The sequence below is a fragment of the Syngnathus scovelli genome, chromosome 4, assembly GCF_024217435.2.
Source record: "Syngnathus scovelli strain Florida chromosome 4, RoL_Ssco_1.2, whole genome shotgun sequence".
Taxonomy (NCBI): domain Eukaryota; kingdom Metazoa; phylum Chordata; class Actinopteri; order Syngnathiformes; family Syngnathidae; genus Syngnathus; species Syngnathus scovelli.
In genome coordinates, this window is record NC_090850.1 from 13,087,131 (window position 1) to 13,108,002 (window position 20,872).

Below are 20,872 nucleotides of genomic sequence, written 5' to 3' on the forward strand. Positions count from 1 at the left end.
AGCTAATCGGGCCTAATTTGGACAGTTTCACTTAAGAGTGCACTCACATTTGTTGCCTGCACTTTACACAGAATGGCTGTGTTGAGTTAATTTGGGGGAAACAGTCAATTGACACCGTTATACAACCTGCATACTGACTACTTTACATTTTAGTGTCATTTCTCTTGTGTTGTCCAATGGAAAGACACGATGTTATTTATGAAAATATGAGCCATGTGCTCACTTATGTGAGATGCTGAAGCTTGAACTTGCCAGTATGAGTCATGTCATAAAGCAAAGTGCTAAAACACTGACTTGCCGGCCAACAGTGTTATGAAAGAAGGAAGTACCATGCCTATGCACCACATTCTCAATAAATTTTTATTCATATTGCCTACGAGTTTTCTAACATTCGGAAAACAAATCTTTACAAATAATGTTCAATTCATTTCAATAAAATGAGACCCTAAGGTTGAAAACATTTTGTGCTGAGATTCTGGATGGGAGTCAAATCAGGTTAAAAAAAAAATGTGTCAGATAATAATTCTAAATTGGCAATCTAGGTGTCTGTCACCAAACGTTTAGTATGCAGACAGGGAATGCTTGAACATTTTCACATCAGCAGCATGGAGACTGAAAATAGTCACATGTGGGCCAAATTCAATTGCCTCACTGCGCGTTTGCGTTTCAAGTGTATTGCAGCCACACGTCTGGCATTGCAACTCAGTGCCTGGAGTTGAGAAGTCCAAGTCAAATTAGAAGTCACAACAATGTGGACCACAGTTGGTGTTGATGTGATTTTTTTTTTTTTTAAATAGTTGCTAGGGCGGTCAGAGAAGGCACTGATTACAGTGACAATATATTTAGGTTGGCAACACGAAAGAAAAGTCTCTGTTCTTGTTGGCTTGCACTGCTGACACATGCAAAATCAAATCAAAAGAAAAGCAGGGCATACTTGACTAGTATACCCAGATGTGCTGTTAATCTTTATATTTACCATCATTAAAAACAAAAGGGACCGAATAACAACCTCGGGTGCTCATCTGAAAACCACGCCAAAATTTTTATGTCCACACCTGCACATAAGTGTACAAGTATTACATCAACACAAATGGAGAAAAAAATGCTTCACTCTTTAATGATAAATGAAGAATGCATCATTAAAGTTAAATTGTAGATGCGCAACACTTAACTCAGTTTGTTAATGTCAGGCAATTCAAGTTTACAACCAACCAATGTAATAAATACTCTAGCCTCAATAAAACACTCCTTTGAATACAAGTAATGACAAGGATAACTTCAGGAGCACTAGTGACTTTAAAAAATTAAAGATAAGACCTCATAAAAAGCAAAGGTGTGTCTACGTCAAGATGTTCATTCACGTACTTATGATAATGCATTGAAAAAGTGTAAATCACTTGCTGTGTTCAAGGGGAGGTTAAAAAAATACATACAATGCTACAAAATTATATAAATCGGGTATAAATATGAATATACTATGTAGAAATAATTCATTGCTATATGTGATAGTTACACTACCGTTCAAAAGTTTGGGGTCACCCAGGCAATTTAGTGTTTTCCATGAAAAGTGGCCTCAAAACGTTTGAACATTTGTACACGAGTGCAGTTTATTGGTGAGATTAGCACACCTATAAGGCTTTATGTTTGTTTCAGTACATATAGCATGTAAAAGTTGCCAAGTCCGCTAAGAAATGTGCAAACTGAAATTTGAAACTGAATTCTAAAGTTTAGACAATGCAATATAAAAAAATCCATAAAATGTGTGGTGGTGCAAAAATTATATCGAGTTATCGATTATGCAATTTTTCAAAAATGATCTTTGATAATCGATTATGTAGATAACTTTTTGGGATTAACAATCCACCAAATCCTCCTAATTTCAACAGTCAATAGTCACAAATTTTGGTTGCCCTCTATGAGATTTTGTTGAATCAAAATTCATGCATTTTTCCTTCTCGTCTTTTATGTTGTGGTGTGGCACAGCAACGGTCGTATCCCACAATAAAAAAATTCACTCAAGAAACAAAAGATACTTTGTCTCTGTTTTGAACATAGCATAAACATATAGAATGACTTCTAAAGTGAATCTGCAAAAACATAAAAGTGGAAGGGCTTCTCGATTGGATCGGTGTTATCTTTTTATTTTTTTTATAACTCGCTGATCGTATAAGTAAGCGTTCAGAGCACTCTACAGGCAGTTGTCTGGAAAGTGTGACGCCAATGAATGTTCATTAGCCCCCAAACAGGAAACAAGAACAGGAAGTGTATTTTTTCTCCAGTCATAGAGCCCTGGAAATGAACCCGAGACTTCACCCTCCAAATTATGATGACTGCCATGTTAATCTGCAGTTTTTTTCTGCGCATAGGTAATTGTTTTTGTGTGCCAACCTATTTCCTAGTCTGATGACTACATGTCATGTGAGGGAACAGATTAATATACCCACAAAATTGTCAGGAAGACAATGTCGTCCATTCTTCCATCTCTACATCTTCCCAGTGAAATCGATATGTAATTAACATGATTGAAGGTTTGTATAAATAAGACGTTCAAGGCCTCCAAGTGACTGCAGGGTAACCTGGCAGGTTCGTGAAAAATCTTTGACAAGGGAAAATAAGTAAGCAAAATGTCACCCCCTAGTCAACTTTCAGAAGCCGTCCAAAACATTACTTTGGACATGCTATTTGTCCTAGTTGGAATAGCTCCAATGAGTTTAATATACACTGCTGCTGATAATATCGGCATCCAAAGAATTCTCGCTATCAAGTTTGCAGTTCCACATCTTTGCTGCCCTTGTTCTAAAATTCCAAGTCCATCCAAGTTGTGTAAGGAATGAAGATCGTCTTTTATACTTGTCACACACTATTATTATATGTTGACAGTTTCTGTCTTTAACAAGCTTTCCAACGATAACCTCATAAAATTTAGAAACGTTTTGGGGCCACGTCCTGCAACTTTAAACCTCTCAAAAACATCCAGTTGGAGACTCTTTGCTGTACACCGAGTAATTTAACACCACGTATCTAGCGGCGCGAGAAAAACTGCAACCCTATATCAGGTTATGGAGTTCCACGTACTGCATTTCTGAACCACAAAAACATGGCAGTATTGTCAATTAAGTAATGGATTGCAACAAAGACAGGAAAAGGGTGACAATAAAAGAGAGAGTGTGGATATTTATGAACTTTGCACGCTGTTAAGAGAATTTTAAAAAATTACTTGCTGCATTTTTCTAAACTCTGTGCCACTACTGCCGTGGCATTTGTACAATATTCATACCCTGCTATCTTTCCTTGGCTGCTACTAACCGTTAAAAGCATGTACTGTATTGAAATGAGACACCAGACGTCCAAGAGGAAACCCCCACTCCCCTTACTTTTGGGCCTGGGTTTTATCACAATGTGCAACTTTCCTGCCTCTGCTATCGATGTCTCGGGCTGCTTTTAGTTGAGATTGTGTATTTTCAGCAACACTAAACTTAACATATTTCAATTAGTGGGTTTACTTTAATCTGTTATGTACATGTAAGCTACTTTAAATGAGTGTACAAGCTGTCTGGATACAAGTTTAAAAAACACATGCATTTGGAATGTGCAGCTGACGTTGATAAACTATTAAAAGTTTTTTAAAAATGATGACAAGGTTTCTTTTTTTTTTAATGAAAACACCCAAAATTAAATGCATAAAAAAAATCACTAGTATATTTGTCATTGCACTCAAGCTTCTTACCAAGTCTGGTGTCACCTGAACTTTCTGGCAACAGTTTTCAAACTTGAAATAGATATGGCCATCCAACGGGCAGCTCAGAGCGTACTGACTTAATGACCTTTGGAACTCAATTTGAATATTATTCAATGCGCTTCTGTCTGACAGCTGCTGGAATAACAGATCTACGTAATCGTCAAATTCTGCATACTGTGCATAGTACTGTACACGTAGTCAAAATTCAGATTCAGAAATTTGCAGATATGCTCAGAATAAAAATGGTACCTAACTGGAGAACATGTACGTAGACTTTGACAAAACAGACATGCATTCATCAGTGGGACAAAACCTTAGAGGCCAGTTGAAATCTTTTCCAATGCGAGAAAGTAATTCAACTTCATGTCTGCAGGTGGGTTTAAGAAGTAGTCCAGCATCGTTATGCCTTCTTCGATCAAATCGTGATTTGATAACTATAGCATTGCTAGAGGCCAAAAATTCAGTTCAGCATTGACTCACACTTACCAGACACAGCGGGGCTTACAAGAACAACAAGTACAACACACAGGCCGACATAAATGCCACAATCTGACTAAGGTCGGCTTTTAGACGTCAGTGATGAACTTTTTACCACAATGGTATGTTTCATGTTGAAACCGCCCATAACTTTTTGCAGGCTGCATCAAAAGTCCGCAGGCGGCTCTCAGTGTTGCCAAAACAGGCATTGTAAGCTACTTGCAGGATTATGCCAAGCGTAAATACACCGCCACGATGCATTTGAGTGGGATACGAGCGTTCATCTTTGTGTCTGTTTCTCTTCTCTGCTAATTGAATTGCGAGCTGTCTCGAAAGCTACAAATTGAAGGGAAATGGAAGAATATAACCGCACAAACAGCTCGAGGATAGCCCAGTTAGAGAGGATTTATTTAGACGAGCTGTTTGAGGCTGTGCCTATTAAATTGAAAGCCACACATTCAAATGTAACTGTCAAATGAAAGGTACAGCGGTTGAGTAAACATTCTCTATTTTATTGTGTTAACATGGAAAATCTCATATAATTTTCTGCCCCTATATATAGGTTCTGACAGTTTTTTCTGAGCTTACACTTTCTGCCACACTGGACCACAGCGATTGGCCATCCAAACCCACGATGGGAACGCATGACGCATTTGCAGAGCAGTTCCAATTGTTCTTCTAAGCAAAAATGTCATTTTTACATGGAATAAAAAGTGGTGCACAAAACACTTGAGAGTTTCAACTTTTGCACTGCACCAAACAATACATATTAACAACTGCATTGAATGGCAAGCAGGTGGACAACAGATTAACTAACTATTTCAATTGTTTTTACGGGCAATGTTAGACATTTTTGTGGCCACTTTGTGCTGGTCTGAACTCATGAGGGTTGATGGGAAAATAGCACATACCAGTAGAGCTGGTTGATAAAAACGAGATTGTGGTGAGATAAAAACGTCCAACGTAGGTTATAACCCTCTTTTTTATTTTTTTGCGCTATTGAAAATGTTATATTTTCCTTATACTCAACACTCCAAATCGAATTTTGTTTTAACCTCCCAGCTCTACATGACTATCGCGTCTGCTTGAGTTTTTAGCTGGAGGATGCAAAGCCTCTGGAAAAGGCAGCAGACATATGGGTTAAAGAAAACTGCACTATCAAAGGAAAATGTTTGTTCAAAAATAATTATTACCAAAATGAAACAACAGGTGTTAAATATATAACAACTCACAAGGGTTTAGCTCGGCAAGCATATGATCAACAATTATATTTCTTTGGCTTTACTGGTGACACTCCAAAAGGCTTCAACCCTTGGTGTTAAGTGAAGACCATAACTACCAAAGGTAGGGTAGAACATTAAAATGTGAAATGCATGATGGTCATCCCCTCACCTTAGTCATTAGACAGAATTGTAATTTCCTAATGGAATCATCCCTTTGCATTGGACTGGTTCTACCCTGAAACAACCCGGTTCCGCCCTGTGGTTGCTTTTGACACTTTTTTAAGGCCGTGTGGTTGCAATAGAACGATTCCTCAGAAGGTCTTTAGATTTGGTGCTAGAACTCAGGCCGAGGACGGTCATGATGACTGAGATCTGATTGGTTAAGAGAGGTCAGTGGGTTTTTTTTTTTTAGTGATGTGGCAAGTAACGGTACTGTACACCTGGTTTTAAGCGAGCAAAAAAGAGCCGCTGACCATCAAGTCATAAAAACACCGTGTACAATACACATGTATCGTATTCATCTCTACGTTTAGAATTAGCCAAATTCCACTAATGCTTTTAAATGTAGTGTTTATCAAAGACTCCATCCATGCCAGGGGACAAAGGTGATCTCACTGCAAATGTTTTCTATTGAAACAGTGCCCAGGCCGCCTCAGACCAGACAGATTTTCTGAATCGTGCAAGTAACCCTTTCTGTGCTTCATTCCATGATGAATTTGAGTGAAAAATGGGTAGACACCAATTCTGTGACGTCAACTAGGGTTGGGGGAGGGGGATTCAAGAGTAAGTAAGAATATTATCACAAAAAAACCAACACTGTCAAACCTCTGCACTGACAAAAGGAAAGGTTGTGCTTTTTACAAGGTTTCTTGTTCTACGTGAGGCACTTTGGATCTCTGCAGTGGGGGGGCATTAGAGCAACAGGAAGGTTATACCTGATATGGACATGAGCGCGAGATCAGGGACTCAAAGCCTTGTAAGGGAACATCTGGTTTTATCGTGGAATCAGTGCATGCTCCTCTCATAAACACAAGCCCTGAGCCCCGAAGCTCTGGCCAATAACAAGCATGCGAACACAAACGCCATCCATCAGAGGCGAGCCTTGAGAGGAGGAGTTAACAGGGAAGTGGAAGCGAGAGATAGCACGAAAGAGAGAGAGACTGCGACAGTAATTAAGTAAATCATTTACAAGTAAGTGAACGAAGAAGCTTTTGATTTCTCATGCATGCAATGCACTTAATTTCCAAACTGGCATACATTGAAATTTGTCACTTTGAAGGTAAAAATTAGTACAGCAGCCCTGAGAGTCACGGTAGATTTCTGACAACAACTTTATGGCTGAAAGGAGTGATTTCATCACTGTGAATCTGGTAATGTACTCCGTAGCAACAAAGGCCATGTTTCAGGCAGTCCTGTCCTCCTCTCCCAATCACAGTGAGTGGGCCTGGGTTGGCTCGCAGAGGTAAAGGTCAGAATCGCTCCCGCTTCTTAACATGCCTCGAGCACAAGCCAGAGATTCTGACTGCTGTTTGTGCATTGTACAGACACAAGCTGGAAACACTGGAGTTGGTGATACTGGACAACCAGGTTTAGAGGATTTTGGGGTGAGGAAAATACCCGTTTTCCTCACTACAACAGGTTAAGAAAGGATGGAGGAGACTCAAGTGACGTTGAATAAAGTTACGCTCACCTGCAACAATAATAAATATATAGATAGGTGATAGGTTTACTGATCGGAGTCAAGAAGAGCAAAGGTACTTTGCATACCTTCTTTACTGCCAGTTGCTACTTTTGTCAATTAAATGCCCAATTTTCACCAACAGACCTGAATTGAAGTTGAGTGAGGTAGACTATTGTCTTCTACAACAGTGGTTCCCAACCTTTTCTGCGTCACGGACCGGTGACATGTCAGACAATATTTTCACGGACCGGCCTTTATATAAATATATAATAAATTTATACGCATAAAAATAAAACTCACCATTAAGTATCTGCTCCGTAGCTTTGCGGGCTCGACTGGGGAAACATGTTACGTGACCAGGACGAGCGTCTTGACCTGAATTAATTGATTGTTGATACATTTTGAGTTTATTTTTTTCTGTGTGGCCTGGTACTAAATGACCCACGGACCGGTACTGGTCCGCGGCCCGGTGGATGGGGACCTCTGTTCTACAACATATTGTCTGACTTCATGTACGGCTGCAATTATTGCTCTGAGGTTTTGTATGACGTAGCATCTTGTGCGTAAGTGACTCTAACATTAGACCCTCCATATGTCCACCCTGCAAGTAATGTAATGCATCCTTTGATTCATGTGTATGCCAGGCCAACTTTTGTGGTCAGTAGCCCAGCACCCTGTGCCAAATCCTCAGTATCTGTGAAGCTGTGTCATGCTGCCTGCTGCTCATATGTGATCTCAAGCCCATGATTTATCCACTCGATCCTTGCATACAAATTCAGTGCCGATATAGGCAAGCCAAGGTCACAAAAGAGCAGTGCACTGCAAACAAGATTGAAACATTCATAGGTGAAAGGCAAACTGTTTTTAAAAAGACTGGTGGCGCACTTTTGGCAGTGAGTAGTCATGCAGTGGTACTTGACTTACTACAATCGTTTAATACGTTCTGTGACAATCGCTTGTCCTCAACGCAAATGTAATGGGTTCTTTGACGTCAGAATGATCAACCACAACACAATGTACCAGCATCCATGGTCTTTTTTTTTTTTTTTGCAATCCACACACATGGAATTTGCAGACAACGTTGACCTTCTTATCTTAGCGTAACAAATGTAACTAGCATAGCGCAGATAATTTTTTGGGGATTATGGTAAAACTTAACTTCTAACAGATGGGTCACTTTGACTCATTCTGCTATACCGGGTCACACCGTTTGTGCTTAAATATAGTTGCTTAAAACTGAGTTGTTTTTTTTTTTGCAAGTAGTGCTACAGTAGGCAACTTGTTACCACAGCTCCCTCATGCTCATACCTCCCCTCATATATGCATATTGTGTATGCTGTATACAGAATTCTTATTATGGATATCTGTGTTTACTTATTCTATTACTGTTCTCCTATTGTTTTCTTTTTTCCAATGCTGGGCTGCTGAAACGAGCAAATTTGCCCATCGTGGGATCAATAAAGTTCTATCTTATCTTATAATTTCTGGAACATCAATGCTAGTTTTATTAGGTTGTCTACGGCGTCTTGCGTTGTGCTTTAGCATCTTGTTGTAACATTTGCTGCCAACATAGCTAGGGCTAGTAACTCAAATTTTTTGCTCATGACTCAACAATAAGAAATCGTCTGAGCAATGGCGTTTTACTCGTCGAGAGAGGGGAGGTTATACTTGGTGGGGGTTGGCAAAAACACAGGTGAACAACGGCGGACAGCTGGAGAGTAAACTCAGCCGGATGGGGGAGATAACTTAGCTAAGTCTTCCTTCGCCACACACAAATCCAATCAAAACATTATCTATCACATTAAGTGCAGAGGCAATGTGTGCATGTGTATGCGTAAGGGGGGCATTTGAGGTTCTGTGTGTAGTTGTGCACAGGGGGGGGGCGAGTGGTGCCTGAGCTGAGACAGTGATAGACTAAATTAAATGTGAAAAAGAAGGGGTGGGGACAAGCACTTTTTCCATTATCCTTTTTAAACTTTAACATTCAACTTTATTTTCACGCATTACTCAGAGTTTGAAATATTGCAGTTATGGGATATGGCGAGTCTGCTGGACGAAAGTTGGGGTTTTCATAGCACTGACTAATAGCGCTTCACAGTTTTTGCCCTTTTCAGAGGGATCTGCCCTCAGCTGCTAAACACACACAAGCCCTCCTCTGTAGCTGCGGCTGACGTCAACCGTCACTTAGCAACAGCCTTTTGGTGTAAAAGCTGCGGCGCTGACACCGTTTTCAAAAGAGGCACATAGAGGAAGACAGAAAAGAAAATGAGAACCAGAGCAGGGGGGTGAAAGAAAAGTCTGGGGGGTTGTTGGTGAAAATGTGCTTTGTAATGGTTAGAATGTAAGCCAAAGTGGCACGAGAGATGGTATAGAAAATTAAAATGACAATGATCTGTCTTGTCTCTTCCTTGAAATGATCAACAGAAACCCATGTCTTATATCAGTTAGGTCATCTGGAGACTATTAAGAGGCAGTAAATTGGGAAAAAAAAAACATTTACTACATTCTTCCATTCAAGCATGGACTCCCACTGTCACTTAAACATTCTCTTTCCTTTTTCCCTGTCACTGGATTGAGCAAACATTCAGCACATGCAAGGTTCAACGACCTCTAAAGCTGAGCCACCGGAACAGTTTCCATTGTAGGGAACATATTTGTGCCTTTACAAGCTTTAAAAAAGTCATTTAATGCCTGCATGTACTGCTCTGGGAACACAACGTCTTCACTTATCTGTCATTTGATTTTAAAATAGTGGGAACAGGCTTTCAAGACAGGCAAAAAAAAAAAAGAAAAAAAAACTTGGATGTTGATAGTACTGCATTCCTCTCGCCAAGCCAACAATTAGTGTCTCAACAAAGCACAAAGTAATGCAGGAATGAGCTTTTGACATCATTAAAAAAAAAAAAAAAATCAAGCACATACAGTAGATGAGGTCAAAGGTTTTATATGGAGGACACGCTGTACTGCAGTACCTTGAAGCTAAAAGAGCTCGAAATTGAGAGCAATTTATGAGCGTGATTAACGAGTACAAGTACATAAATGAAGTAACAACATTAACGCCTCTATGAATATGCTGTGAAAGCTGTTCTGACAGCACCTCCTCAGACACTGGGGTCATTAGGGCCGGCCTCTGCTAGACCTATCATGAAAACTAAAGAGCTGCAAGCTAATTGCTGGTGATCATGACGCAAACCGTTACCAGGGCAATGCGAGTTTTGGAGTACCCGCTCCAGCATTTCCTCATCTGTTTGCACTCACGCCGGCAAGCTGACAATGCAGTCATTGCATCCTGTTTCGCTCCAAACATGCCACCTTACGACACATAACACTTTCAAATGGCAGCTTCGCAATCTCATCAAAGCGTGATCAAATTTTCGGAGTAAACTCTCCAGTCAGTGCAGATTATTTTAAAATATGCACACATACTCATTAAACAGATGCATAAGTCACAAATGTTGATTCATCTTCTGATGTCTTATACACACAATGTTCTACTGTTTGCAACGGTACCTGGGTCAGTGTCCATTAAGGATTGTTTAGCAATGAATTAGAACATCTTTGTCTTCATAGTGCAAGTGTTACACAAGAGCCACAACACTGCAGCTCACATGGACTCATTCTCTTGGAATGCAATCCAAAATATGACCTTACATATGCTAAGGACGCTTGGACCTTTGATATTTAAATATATTCAGTGGAACTTGGTTATGATTCAACTGAAAAACAACACAAAAAGGACACAATAGACAGAAGCGTTTCTATGAAAACTGGTAACAATCTGGGAAAACAAAACCTTCACAAGCTAGGGCATACTAAAACCGAGGTTATTTTCTCTATGGAGACTTGTAACAAATGTTGACGTCACCTGAGTAGGAAGCTAAATACAATGAAAAGATTTTTTTAAATTATTAATTTCTTAAAGTGGCCCTGCGTCATACAACTTCCGAGAAAGATTAGACTGTCTTTCATAAGATACTTTTACTTGGAAATCATAGCGGTGCAATGCCCCATCTACTATAATACTTACGTTCGAGAATGTTTAGCGAACAGTGGATAGCTGATAAGATCAATAAACACATTAAAAAGCGTCATCACAGACACAAGGTTACGAGTACGATAAAGAGACCATTAGATAATACGCGTAATACCGTACTTGCACAACTATAGAACATTTTACATAAAAAAAAAAAAAATCTCCACTCAAATCCAATCTAGTTTACACGTATTCCTTCTGGCTTAGGAGCTTCATAACCCTGACTGAGAAATTAAAATTATATAACTAGTAGAGAAACACTTCCCCACATAGTCAACGAGCATTTTTTTAAACCTTCATTCTAGATAAAATGACACTCAAAAGCAAAGCAAAAGCTACAATACTGTCTTTTTATGGTATTAGTGTGAAGATAGAGCATTGCGGGGTCTCGCCTCCCTTCTACAGGGTGCAAACTATATTCTACAGGATGATTAATACGACTCCGCATTTTTTTTCTAGTCTTCATTTTAATCAGCCGCTGGTACGTCACCGAGCCGTGACGTCAATGTTATATCATTCCGCATGGCTTTACAGCAAGTGAACGTGACAGCCGAGAGCCGCTGCGTGTTTTCAGCAATGTCCCCCCTTCTGGCGTTTCCCTCCACAGCCCAGCCAAGCTTGCTTCTTCTCGTTGGGGAGGGGGTTTGGTTAAGTGCATTACTTACCCCCGCCTGCCCTCTTGCACACAATAACGGGGCCTTCTGTGAATTCAACACTGCATTGCAAGCGGGGCCGGCCACTGATGTTGTTTGTGTTTTTTAGAGAACACCAGTGCCACTTCGTTTTCATGACAATTACACAATATTTTAATACTTGTATGATATTATTTGAGGGAGAAACATTATATTTAATTGTAGGCAGATTATTCTTTACACCGGGGAACTATGGTAAATTATTGTTTTTACCTAATTGTAATAAAAACTAGCTTGTTAAAAATAATCGAAAATAACGACAGCAGCATGAAAACAAATCAAACTTTGCTTAGGTTTTCATTTTTATTGTTGGAGAGCAATTGTTTTAGAGTACGTACTGTACGTAATTACAAGTGAGGGAAGCAATTCATAGCTCTGAAATAAACTGTCAATTTGTCAGTGTCCTAACTGGGGTAAAAATTACGTTGGGCAGCGTTATGGTTATACGGTATTTTGCGGTGTCTATAATAGCACCGACGTCACTTTCAACACCGTCATAAAAGAATACTGCAGCGCATAAGGACCTAATCTGATAATTAAATATAATTTATTGACAGCACATAAATGTTTAGTTGTGTTTTCAACTTAATATTACTAAAACTGTAAAATGACCTGTTTCCTAGCTGCATGCCTGATAATTTGGACCAAACAATCTGCGTCAAAATCTCAAACAAATACGAGTTGCCTCCTCTTCCGATCAAAATCAGCAAATGCCCAATTATCAGATATCTCTAAAAGATTATCCTGACTAATTATCGGTGGTCTGCTATATGTTAATGATTTTTCTTCCCCTGTCTGCTCGGAAAATAGTTCGGGCTGTAACTGGTAAATGTTCAACATTTATGATCTATTCTTCTTGTGTGTGATACATATCAAGGTCAGCCTATCCACAGAGATGACAACTAGGAAGTGACCATAAGCTTATTCTGTTGCTTAACTTAAGGCGCAACTGATTGTGTTGAGCGTTTGTTTATTGTGCCTTCCAAGTCATTCACCGCAGTAAAAATGACACCACATGACTTTGCTATTCATGTTATAGTTATTTGATATGTAGTTTATATATACCGTAATTTCCGGACTATAAGTCGCGGTTTTTTTCATAGTTTGGGTGGGGGGGCGACTTATACTCAGGAGCGACTTATATATGTTTTTTTTCACAAATTTTTACTTGATCATTAAGACATCACTTACAAGTATAGTTGACCACTTCCCATGTTATTTTTAGTATAGTTGATCACTTCACATGCTTTTATTTCTTTATCTTGAACATATTCAAAACATAAAAAATAGAGAAAACGTCAAATAAAGCAATTAACACTTTAAAGCACCATATCCAAGTCCACTGTCTGCTGTATGTACACTTGCTCCATTTTTGCTCCTCTTATATTTATTATTATTATTTATTATTATTTGTTTATTTATCATTTATTCAATACTCTTATTTATTCATTGTTAGTGCCTTCTTGGTTTTTTTTTGTGATGCTTGTATGCATATGTGTACTATCTCACCGAGGGATAGTGGAAATGTAATTTCAATCTCTTTGTGTGTCTTAGTATATAAAAAAATATATCGACGATAAAGCAGACTTTGACTTTGATAAAACAACCAAAAAAAATTATATTTTCAGACGAAACTGGATGAGGGCGCTCTAAATTTTACCGTTGGCCGTGACTCATCAACTGGGTGGGCTTAAGAAAAATGGCACCAAAAAGAAACTCATATTTTGCAGGTTACAAACTTCAAGTTGTAAAATATGCAGCTGAAAACAGTAATCGAGCAGCAGAAAGAAAGTTTGGAGAACCGTGATGTACCAATGGATTACTATTTCAAGTGACGTCAGTAGCGCGGCGCGCCGGTTGTTTACATACAAACGTGCCCACACAAGGACTACCATCATTAGCGGTGACCATTTCTAAGTGACACGGAGGACAACGAGTTTGAAGGAATTAAGGATTTGGAGTGACATAGAAGGTTTGAAAAACTATTATGGCTTTTACGCACGCCCGGTCTCTACTGAGTCGGGGGCCGACGCTCGGCCGAGTGGCTGTCCGCGAACGGTGCGTGGGGCTCGGACATGGCCATTACGCACGCCCGGTCTGTCTGGAAGTCCACGCCGCCACACGCTTGGAAGTTTGTTTTGTTTAATAAAGAGCCGTTTACCAAACCTACGTCTATCCTTGTACTTTGTTAACGCTACAATATAGTTATATAGTAGATCTGTGGAATAAAGACGAGGCTGACGTCAGGGCGCACGCGCGGCGATGTTGACAAAGGACGAGGAATTTGATCGATGGATTTAATGGAATTAAAGTGCACGGATGGTTTGATAATATTATTGGCTTGTATTATAGTTATTTAAAATATAGTTTATCTATCGTTATATGAGCCTGTGGAATATTTTGAAGCGCAAGCGCCCTCAGCCGTGCGCACCCATTGTTGACAAAGAACGATCGATGGATTTAATGAATTGGAGTGACACTGATGGTTTTATAAACATGTTATTCATGTAATAGTTGTCCTTAATCACTCTATATGTTACGTCAGGCCCGTTCTCAGCTCTTTGTTTGTGTTTGTCATGTTAGCATACCTATCGTTTAGCCTGTTGTTGCTATTTAATGAATTGGAGTGACACCGATGGTTTTATAAACATGTTATTCATGTAATAGTTGTCCTTAATCACTCTATATGTTACGTCAGGCCCGTTCTCAGCTCTTTGTTTGAGTTTGTCACGTTAGCATACCTATCGTTTAGCCTGTTGTTGCTATTTAATGAATTGGAGTGACACTGATGGTTTTATAAACATGTTATTCATGTAATAGTTGTCCTTAATCACTCTATATGTTACGTCAGGCCCGTTCTCAGCTCTTTGTTTGTGTTTGTCACGTTAGCATACCTATCGTTTAGCCTGTTGTTGCTATCGTTTAGCCTGTTGTTGCTCGTTCATGACTGTTTTTGGTGTGGGATTTTGTCGAATAAATTGCCCCCAAAATGCGACTTATACTCCGGAGCGACTTATATATGTTTTTTTTCACTTTTTGGGGCATTTTATGGCTGGTGCGACTTATACTCCGGAGCGACTTATAGTCCGGAAAATACGGTAGTTATATAGTTTATATATAGCTATATCGGCCTGTGGGATAATTGGAACCGCAACTGACGATGAGTCTGGCCTAGTAGTAGAGTGTCCGCCCTGAGACTGGAAGGTTGTGGGTTCAAACCACAGCTGGGTCATACCAAAGACTATAAAAATGGGACCCATTGCCTCCCTGCTTGGCACTCAGCATTAAGGGTTGGAATTGGGGGGTTAGATCACCAAATGATTCCCGAGCGCGGCACCGCTGCTGCTCACTGCTCCCCTCTCCCCCAGGGGATGGATCAAAATCACATGGGGATGGGTTAAATGCAGAGGACAAATTTCACCACACCCAGATGTGTGTGTGATGATGATCATTGGGACTTTGACTTTGGGACTTTGACTTTCGATGGATTTAATGATTTGGAGTGACACGAATGATTTGATAAATGTGTTATTTATGTTATAGTTATTTGAATAACTGTTAATCTGTTACGTCAGGCACATTCTCAGTTTCTCGTTTGTTTGTGTAACGTTAGCATACCGTATCATTTAGCCTGTTGTTGCCTATTCATGTCTGTTCTTGGTGTTGGATTTTGTCAAATAAAGTCCTCAAAAATGCGACTTGTACTCCATTGCGACTTATGTATATATATATTTGTTTCTTCTTTATTATGCATTTTATGGCTGGTGCGACTTGTACTCCAGAGCGATTTATAGTCCAGGAAATACTGTTTTTGACAGATTTAAGTGCAATTATTGCACAGTGGGAGAACAATGTACAATGTCTTGTCATTATTCACTGAAGGTTTGGAAGAATGAATGAATGCATGAATGAATGCATAAAACAGTACATACCTGTGAGTATTATTTTGTTTGGCTGTGTTTCTGCATTGTTTGTGTTCAAATATCTGCTGCATCAAGGATAAAACAGAGCACCATTGATGCTATTTGTTAGCCCAAAGATGGTGTTTTTAAAGTTAGCGTTAAGAAACTAGACTTTACCAAGGCTAAGTCATTTGATTGTTATAAAAATACTACTTGCCAGTCTTTTCTCTCATTTAGTTTCCAAACTGGGGCTTGTTGTGATGTGAGTTAAGTTGAAATTGCTGCCACCATCTTGTTTGGAAATTAAAGCAAAGAGAGAGCTGCAATTTCACAATCCAAGCAAATAAATTGTGACCTATTCTCCTTCCAACCATATTAACACTTCACTACGCATTTGTTGTTCAAACATGTGGTCTGCCTTCTAATCTCATCTAAACCTGTTGAGTTTTGAGCTTGCTGTCATGCAGGGTAGTGACGTTGTTTGGTTGACAAAATCTGCCCACAGACAGCTGCACACGTAATCCAAACGGCTTCTGCGGTAGTTCTCGCCTCTTTGGGTGAACTTTCACACACAGGCGCGCACACTTCAAATCATGAAAACAATACTAGTCACATACTGGACAGCTGCTGAAGACATGAGAACACCTAAATGCATTGTTCATCATTGTGCCTTCAAGCGCAATGTTCTCTAACACTGCTAAATCCAACCTAACGTATCCAGCGCATTTAAAATCAACTAAGAGAAACTAACTGCAGAGTGCACAGAATCATTCACATCCACATCAGATCATTGACTATTTCTCCTAACTGAACAGATGCCGTTTAAATGACTTTGTAAGATAAGCACAATTCTCTCCACTCACTCGTTGGGACTGTGCTTCTAGGGCACGTTCACTCCGACCATTCGGAAACTCGGTGCGTTGCTCAAATTTGCTGTTGGGTTATTCAGAGTCCCCCAAAACAGCTTGCGCTGGTGCCAGCATTGAAATTGGGGTACGTCTGTGTTCGGAAATGAAAGTGAGCAGAGCGCACTCTCAGAACACATCAGCTCACATAGTGCAACAGCGGCAGGATGATTTTCCCAATGCGACCGTAGTCACAATTGGCCAAGTAAATTATGAATGGACTACTGGTCCAGAGTATGCCGATAAAGAGAAAGGAAAAAAAATAAATAAAAGGAGTCTAAGGGTGATGGTCAATGTCCTACTAGACACGTTTAAAACTACATTGATTTAGATAAGCCAGTTAATTTGATTTTTGTATGTTTTTTTTAATTATATGTCATAATAAAAATCAATTTCAGCCTTTTTTCCGGGTCATTATTTTTCATCAGTTAATAAAGAAATGTTTCGACCAATATAAAATACTGATATCGGGATGTACTTTTCAGTCATATTGCCCAGCCCTAAAGTAAAGCAATTGTTTTTCTCATTCTAAACAATCAAGCTGTGATGATCATAGCAATTTTTAGAATTAAAATCGATGCGGGCATGAAAATCTCTGTCCGCAAGAAAACACATCCCCGGCTGTCAAGCGCTACTCTGTAAATTAACAGCAACTGTCTCGGCCACTCATTCTGATGCCTCCATTCCTCGATAGAGTGAGAAATAACTTCTCTATTATGTGTCTTCATACTCCAAATATCTTCCCAGTATCTTTGTGTAAAATCAACAGTGGTATTTCTGTCAATACATAAACTAAAAATGTCTGACGTACGGGAATAAGATCACTGTGCTGACAAATAGAGAACAATAGAAAAAAACAACGATATACAGCACTTACACAATATCTTTGCATCAGGGAGATATAAAACTATTTTTTTGTATATTGTTGTTTTTCCTGTGAGTGAGTAGATTCCCAGTCATCCAGGTCTAAGTAATCAGCAAAGATTGAATTGAGTCAACTGTACTCTTCATGTTTGTTTGAAGCTTGTTTTCTGAAAGCTTTAAAAATGACAGCCTATTGCTATCTGGAACCCAAAAAAAATTAGACATTCGGGTGGACATGTCCTGAACCAGTCAAATCAGATACATTTGCTTTGTTGTCTCCTCCCATTGAGGCCACAGCTCCAAGGCATATTTGCATGCTATCTGGGGATTGTCATGATACGCTATGGCGTGCTAACCAGATTAAATGCCTTAATTAATTGCTTTATTTGTCATATTTGCTCAGCTGCTGCAACTCTTGGCATTCACACTCAATGCCAGTGGTGAGAAGGAATCAAGTACAAATATTTTGATACTGTACTTATGTACTGTTTTGGGAGAATATAAATATTTTTTTACAGCTTTTTACTTTTACCACTTATGCTTGAAAACAGATATCTGTACTTTCTACTCCTTTGTCAAGATAGGCTCATTACTTTTTCAATTACCACAGATGACAACACGTCATATACATAAAAGAAACGCATAGAAAGAGTTAACGTTTGGGACTTCTATTTTACTATTACCCAAAAATACAGGAGTTAAAGCAGTTCTTCTATTACCAGAATGTTCATTTTTAAAACAAGTATCTCTATATAAGTGCGCAGTGGAAGTGGGTGACTCTCGAATTTGAAAAGAATTAAGACAGTAAATTGAAGAAAAAAAAAAACATGACTATTTATTGATATGCATTAATGAAAATCTGGCAAGAGAACAGCATAATTTGATTGGACACACACATCCATTAAAACTACACTTCTTATGAGAAATTTTATTTCTCCTACCATATAGTAAATTTGCTGTGTCTGGCTACTGAAAAACAGTTTAGAAATATTGCTGAATAAATTATTTGGAATTTAATAAATAAGGTTATGTAAATTGTATTTTAGTACTAATCTAATTTTAGTTGTACTTTTAACCTACTTTCTACTTTGTAGCAGTCTTTTTGTTTTGTTTTTTACACAAAAACCTGTACTTTTATTTCGTATATAAATACAGCGCAAATTATCTTGCCACTTCTGCTCAATGCAAGTTCGGTACCTTTGCACTACAAGTTCTGACTGAAATGTACTTTTGCATTATAGTTTACAGTTAAGGAGTTGAATCCGTACTCCAACTAGTCTTTTTTCATGCAAAAATATGTCTTCCTATTTATGTATCGAGTGTGAGTACTTTTGCTCAATACAATTTGTGTGCTTCTAATACACTGCAGAACCTGTATTAAGTCATTTTTACTTGTAACAATCAGGATGCCTACTTTTAGTAGTCTTTTTTACACAAGTATCTGTCGTTCCACTTAAATACAGAGTAATACGTTTGCCATCGTTGCTCAATGCATTTTTTTTTGCTTCTGTACTTATGTACATTTTAATCTCTGTAACTTTAATACTTAAGTAAATGAGCCAAAGTACTTCTGCCTATTGATTTTGCGCTCTACTCTTTGTAACCTTTGTACATTTGAGAGTTCATACTTTAATACTTGAAGTCAAGTAAATGAGTAGAATCAGTCCTCCTACTTTACCAGTCAGTTTTTCACCAAAAAATTACTTTGAAAGAGTGCGAACACTTTTGCAAACTCTACTCAATGCCGTTTCTGATTCAAATGTACTTTTATCACTTCTTAGTACGTTTCTTAGCAGCAACTTTCCACAACACGCTGTTTCCTCCTCAAGTGAACATGTGGGGCTTGTTGTTGTTGGGCCCGCGACAACAACAAACGTGGAAGTGCGTGGAGTGTCGTCCACTTTTCTTACCTGCTCCCGGGATATACACGGTAAAGACGGCCTCCGGGGCATTTTACAGCTGCCATAATAACTGCTTGAAGTTTCCCCCAGTGACACACAACTGGAGCGTCTCCTGGCTCGGATGACGGGCACCTTGTCCTCCGTGGCGGAGCCACCGCTCGGAGCGTCCCTGGGCGGGTAACATCGGTCGAAGCCGAGCCCCAGCAAGGAGCCGCAGAGCCCGGCGACGCAGGCGAGCAACGGCCTGAGGAGCGGCGGCAGTCCGCTTAAGCTGCTGAAGGAGAGCTGCCACACCACGCTGGCGAAGAGCAGGACGAGCACGCTGTGTTTCAGCTTGAGCGTGGGGACGAGCGTGAGGAGCCCCACGCATCCCAAGACGAACAACAACCTGCCCACCATTTGCATCTGGTGCTGCTCCTCTCCCCACTGCAAAAAGCGAAGCACCACGAAGTCCCCGAGGTAGCACGACGCCGGCAGCGACAGGAGCCACCAGTGGCTGCCCTCCTCCTCCTTCTTCCTTCTCCTCAGGTAGAAGGTCAGGAAGAAGAAGGCACAGCCGATGCTGAAGAGGGGACTGGCGGACTGCGAGAAGCCCGTCAACAAAGTCCGCAAATCCCACCGCGAGTCGCTCGGCGAGCTCCGGCAGAGCAGCGCGGAAAGCGCCAAAGTCACCACGGCGCCGATGTAGACGGCGGAAACCCTGAAGACCTTGGAGCCCAGCAGGTCTTCGCCGAACAAAAAGCCCCTGTGGTGGTCCTGTTTCAGGGGGGTGACGCAGCTCTTCACATAGCCGTTCCTGAAGCCGTCCGAGCTGCTGCTGCTGTTGCCTCCGTCGTGGTGGTGCCTCGCTTTACCGCGTGCAGCCTCTCCTTGCTCCCGCGCGGCCATGGCTCGACGACAGCGACACGTCGTCCGTCACCCCCCGCGGCAAAGCCCCAATCGACGGTCTATTCTCGTCGCGCTAACGCTGGACTACATGACGGCGAACGCGCTCCATAGTCGGTCGGTCCCAGTAACATGCTCCAGCAGTGCAGTGGCACTGAAGAATCAAGGTGAGATGTTGTTTTTACAACCAACGGCCTCGCTGGCGCCGCCTAAGAGTAACGATTGACATTGCATGGACTCGTGGTCACTCGTTCACCTCGCAATAACGCCAGGGGCGTAGCTTGTCAGGGGGGCGGGGCGAGGAGGATTTAGAGACATGAATAATAATAATAATAATAATAATGGTAAATATCTTATTATTTAGTCTAAATTTTAAAAACATCTCCCTCCTTGATTACTGTATAATGTTGTTTTGCTTTTCCCCCCAAGTAAATTACTCAATAAACTGATATGGTTTTTACTCTACAGCTTATCCCTTTTTTTGTGAAGATACAAAAGATACCATACATCACTATTTAAGCAGTTCATTCAATTCAATACAAATAGAACGCTGCGGCTTTTAGTGTTGCC

At 40.1% G+C, this 20,872-nt stretch overlaps 1 protein-coding gene and 1 long non-coding RNA gene across 2 annotated transcripts in view; one reads left to right on the forward strand and one right to left on the reverse strand.

Annotated features, from left to right (window-relative positions):
* pde3b (phosphodiesterase 3B) overlaps positions 1 to 20,522 on the reverse strand; it is a 39,505-nt gene extending 18,983 nt beyond the window's left edge. The window contains exon 1 of the mRNA XM_049718743.1: positions 19,427 to 20,522. Coding sequence (XP_049574700.1) covers positions 19,427 to 20,305 — 879 coding nt within the window. The 5' untranslated portion in view covers positions 20,306 to 20,522. The remainder of the gene's footprint in view (positions 1 to 19,426) is intronic.
* LOC137840254 (uncharacterized) lies at positions 6,282 to 8,320 on the forward strand. The gene is made up of 3 exons (XR_011086781.1): positions 6,282 to 6,630; positions 6,719 to 6,907; positions 6,984 to 8,320. It is a non-coding gene; the product is annotated as an uncharacterized lncRNA (long non-coding RNA).
* Positions 20,523 to 20,872: the final 350 nt, after the last annotated feature.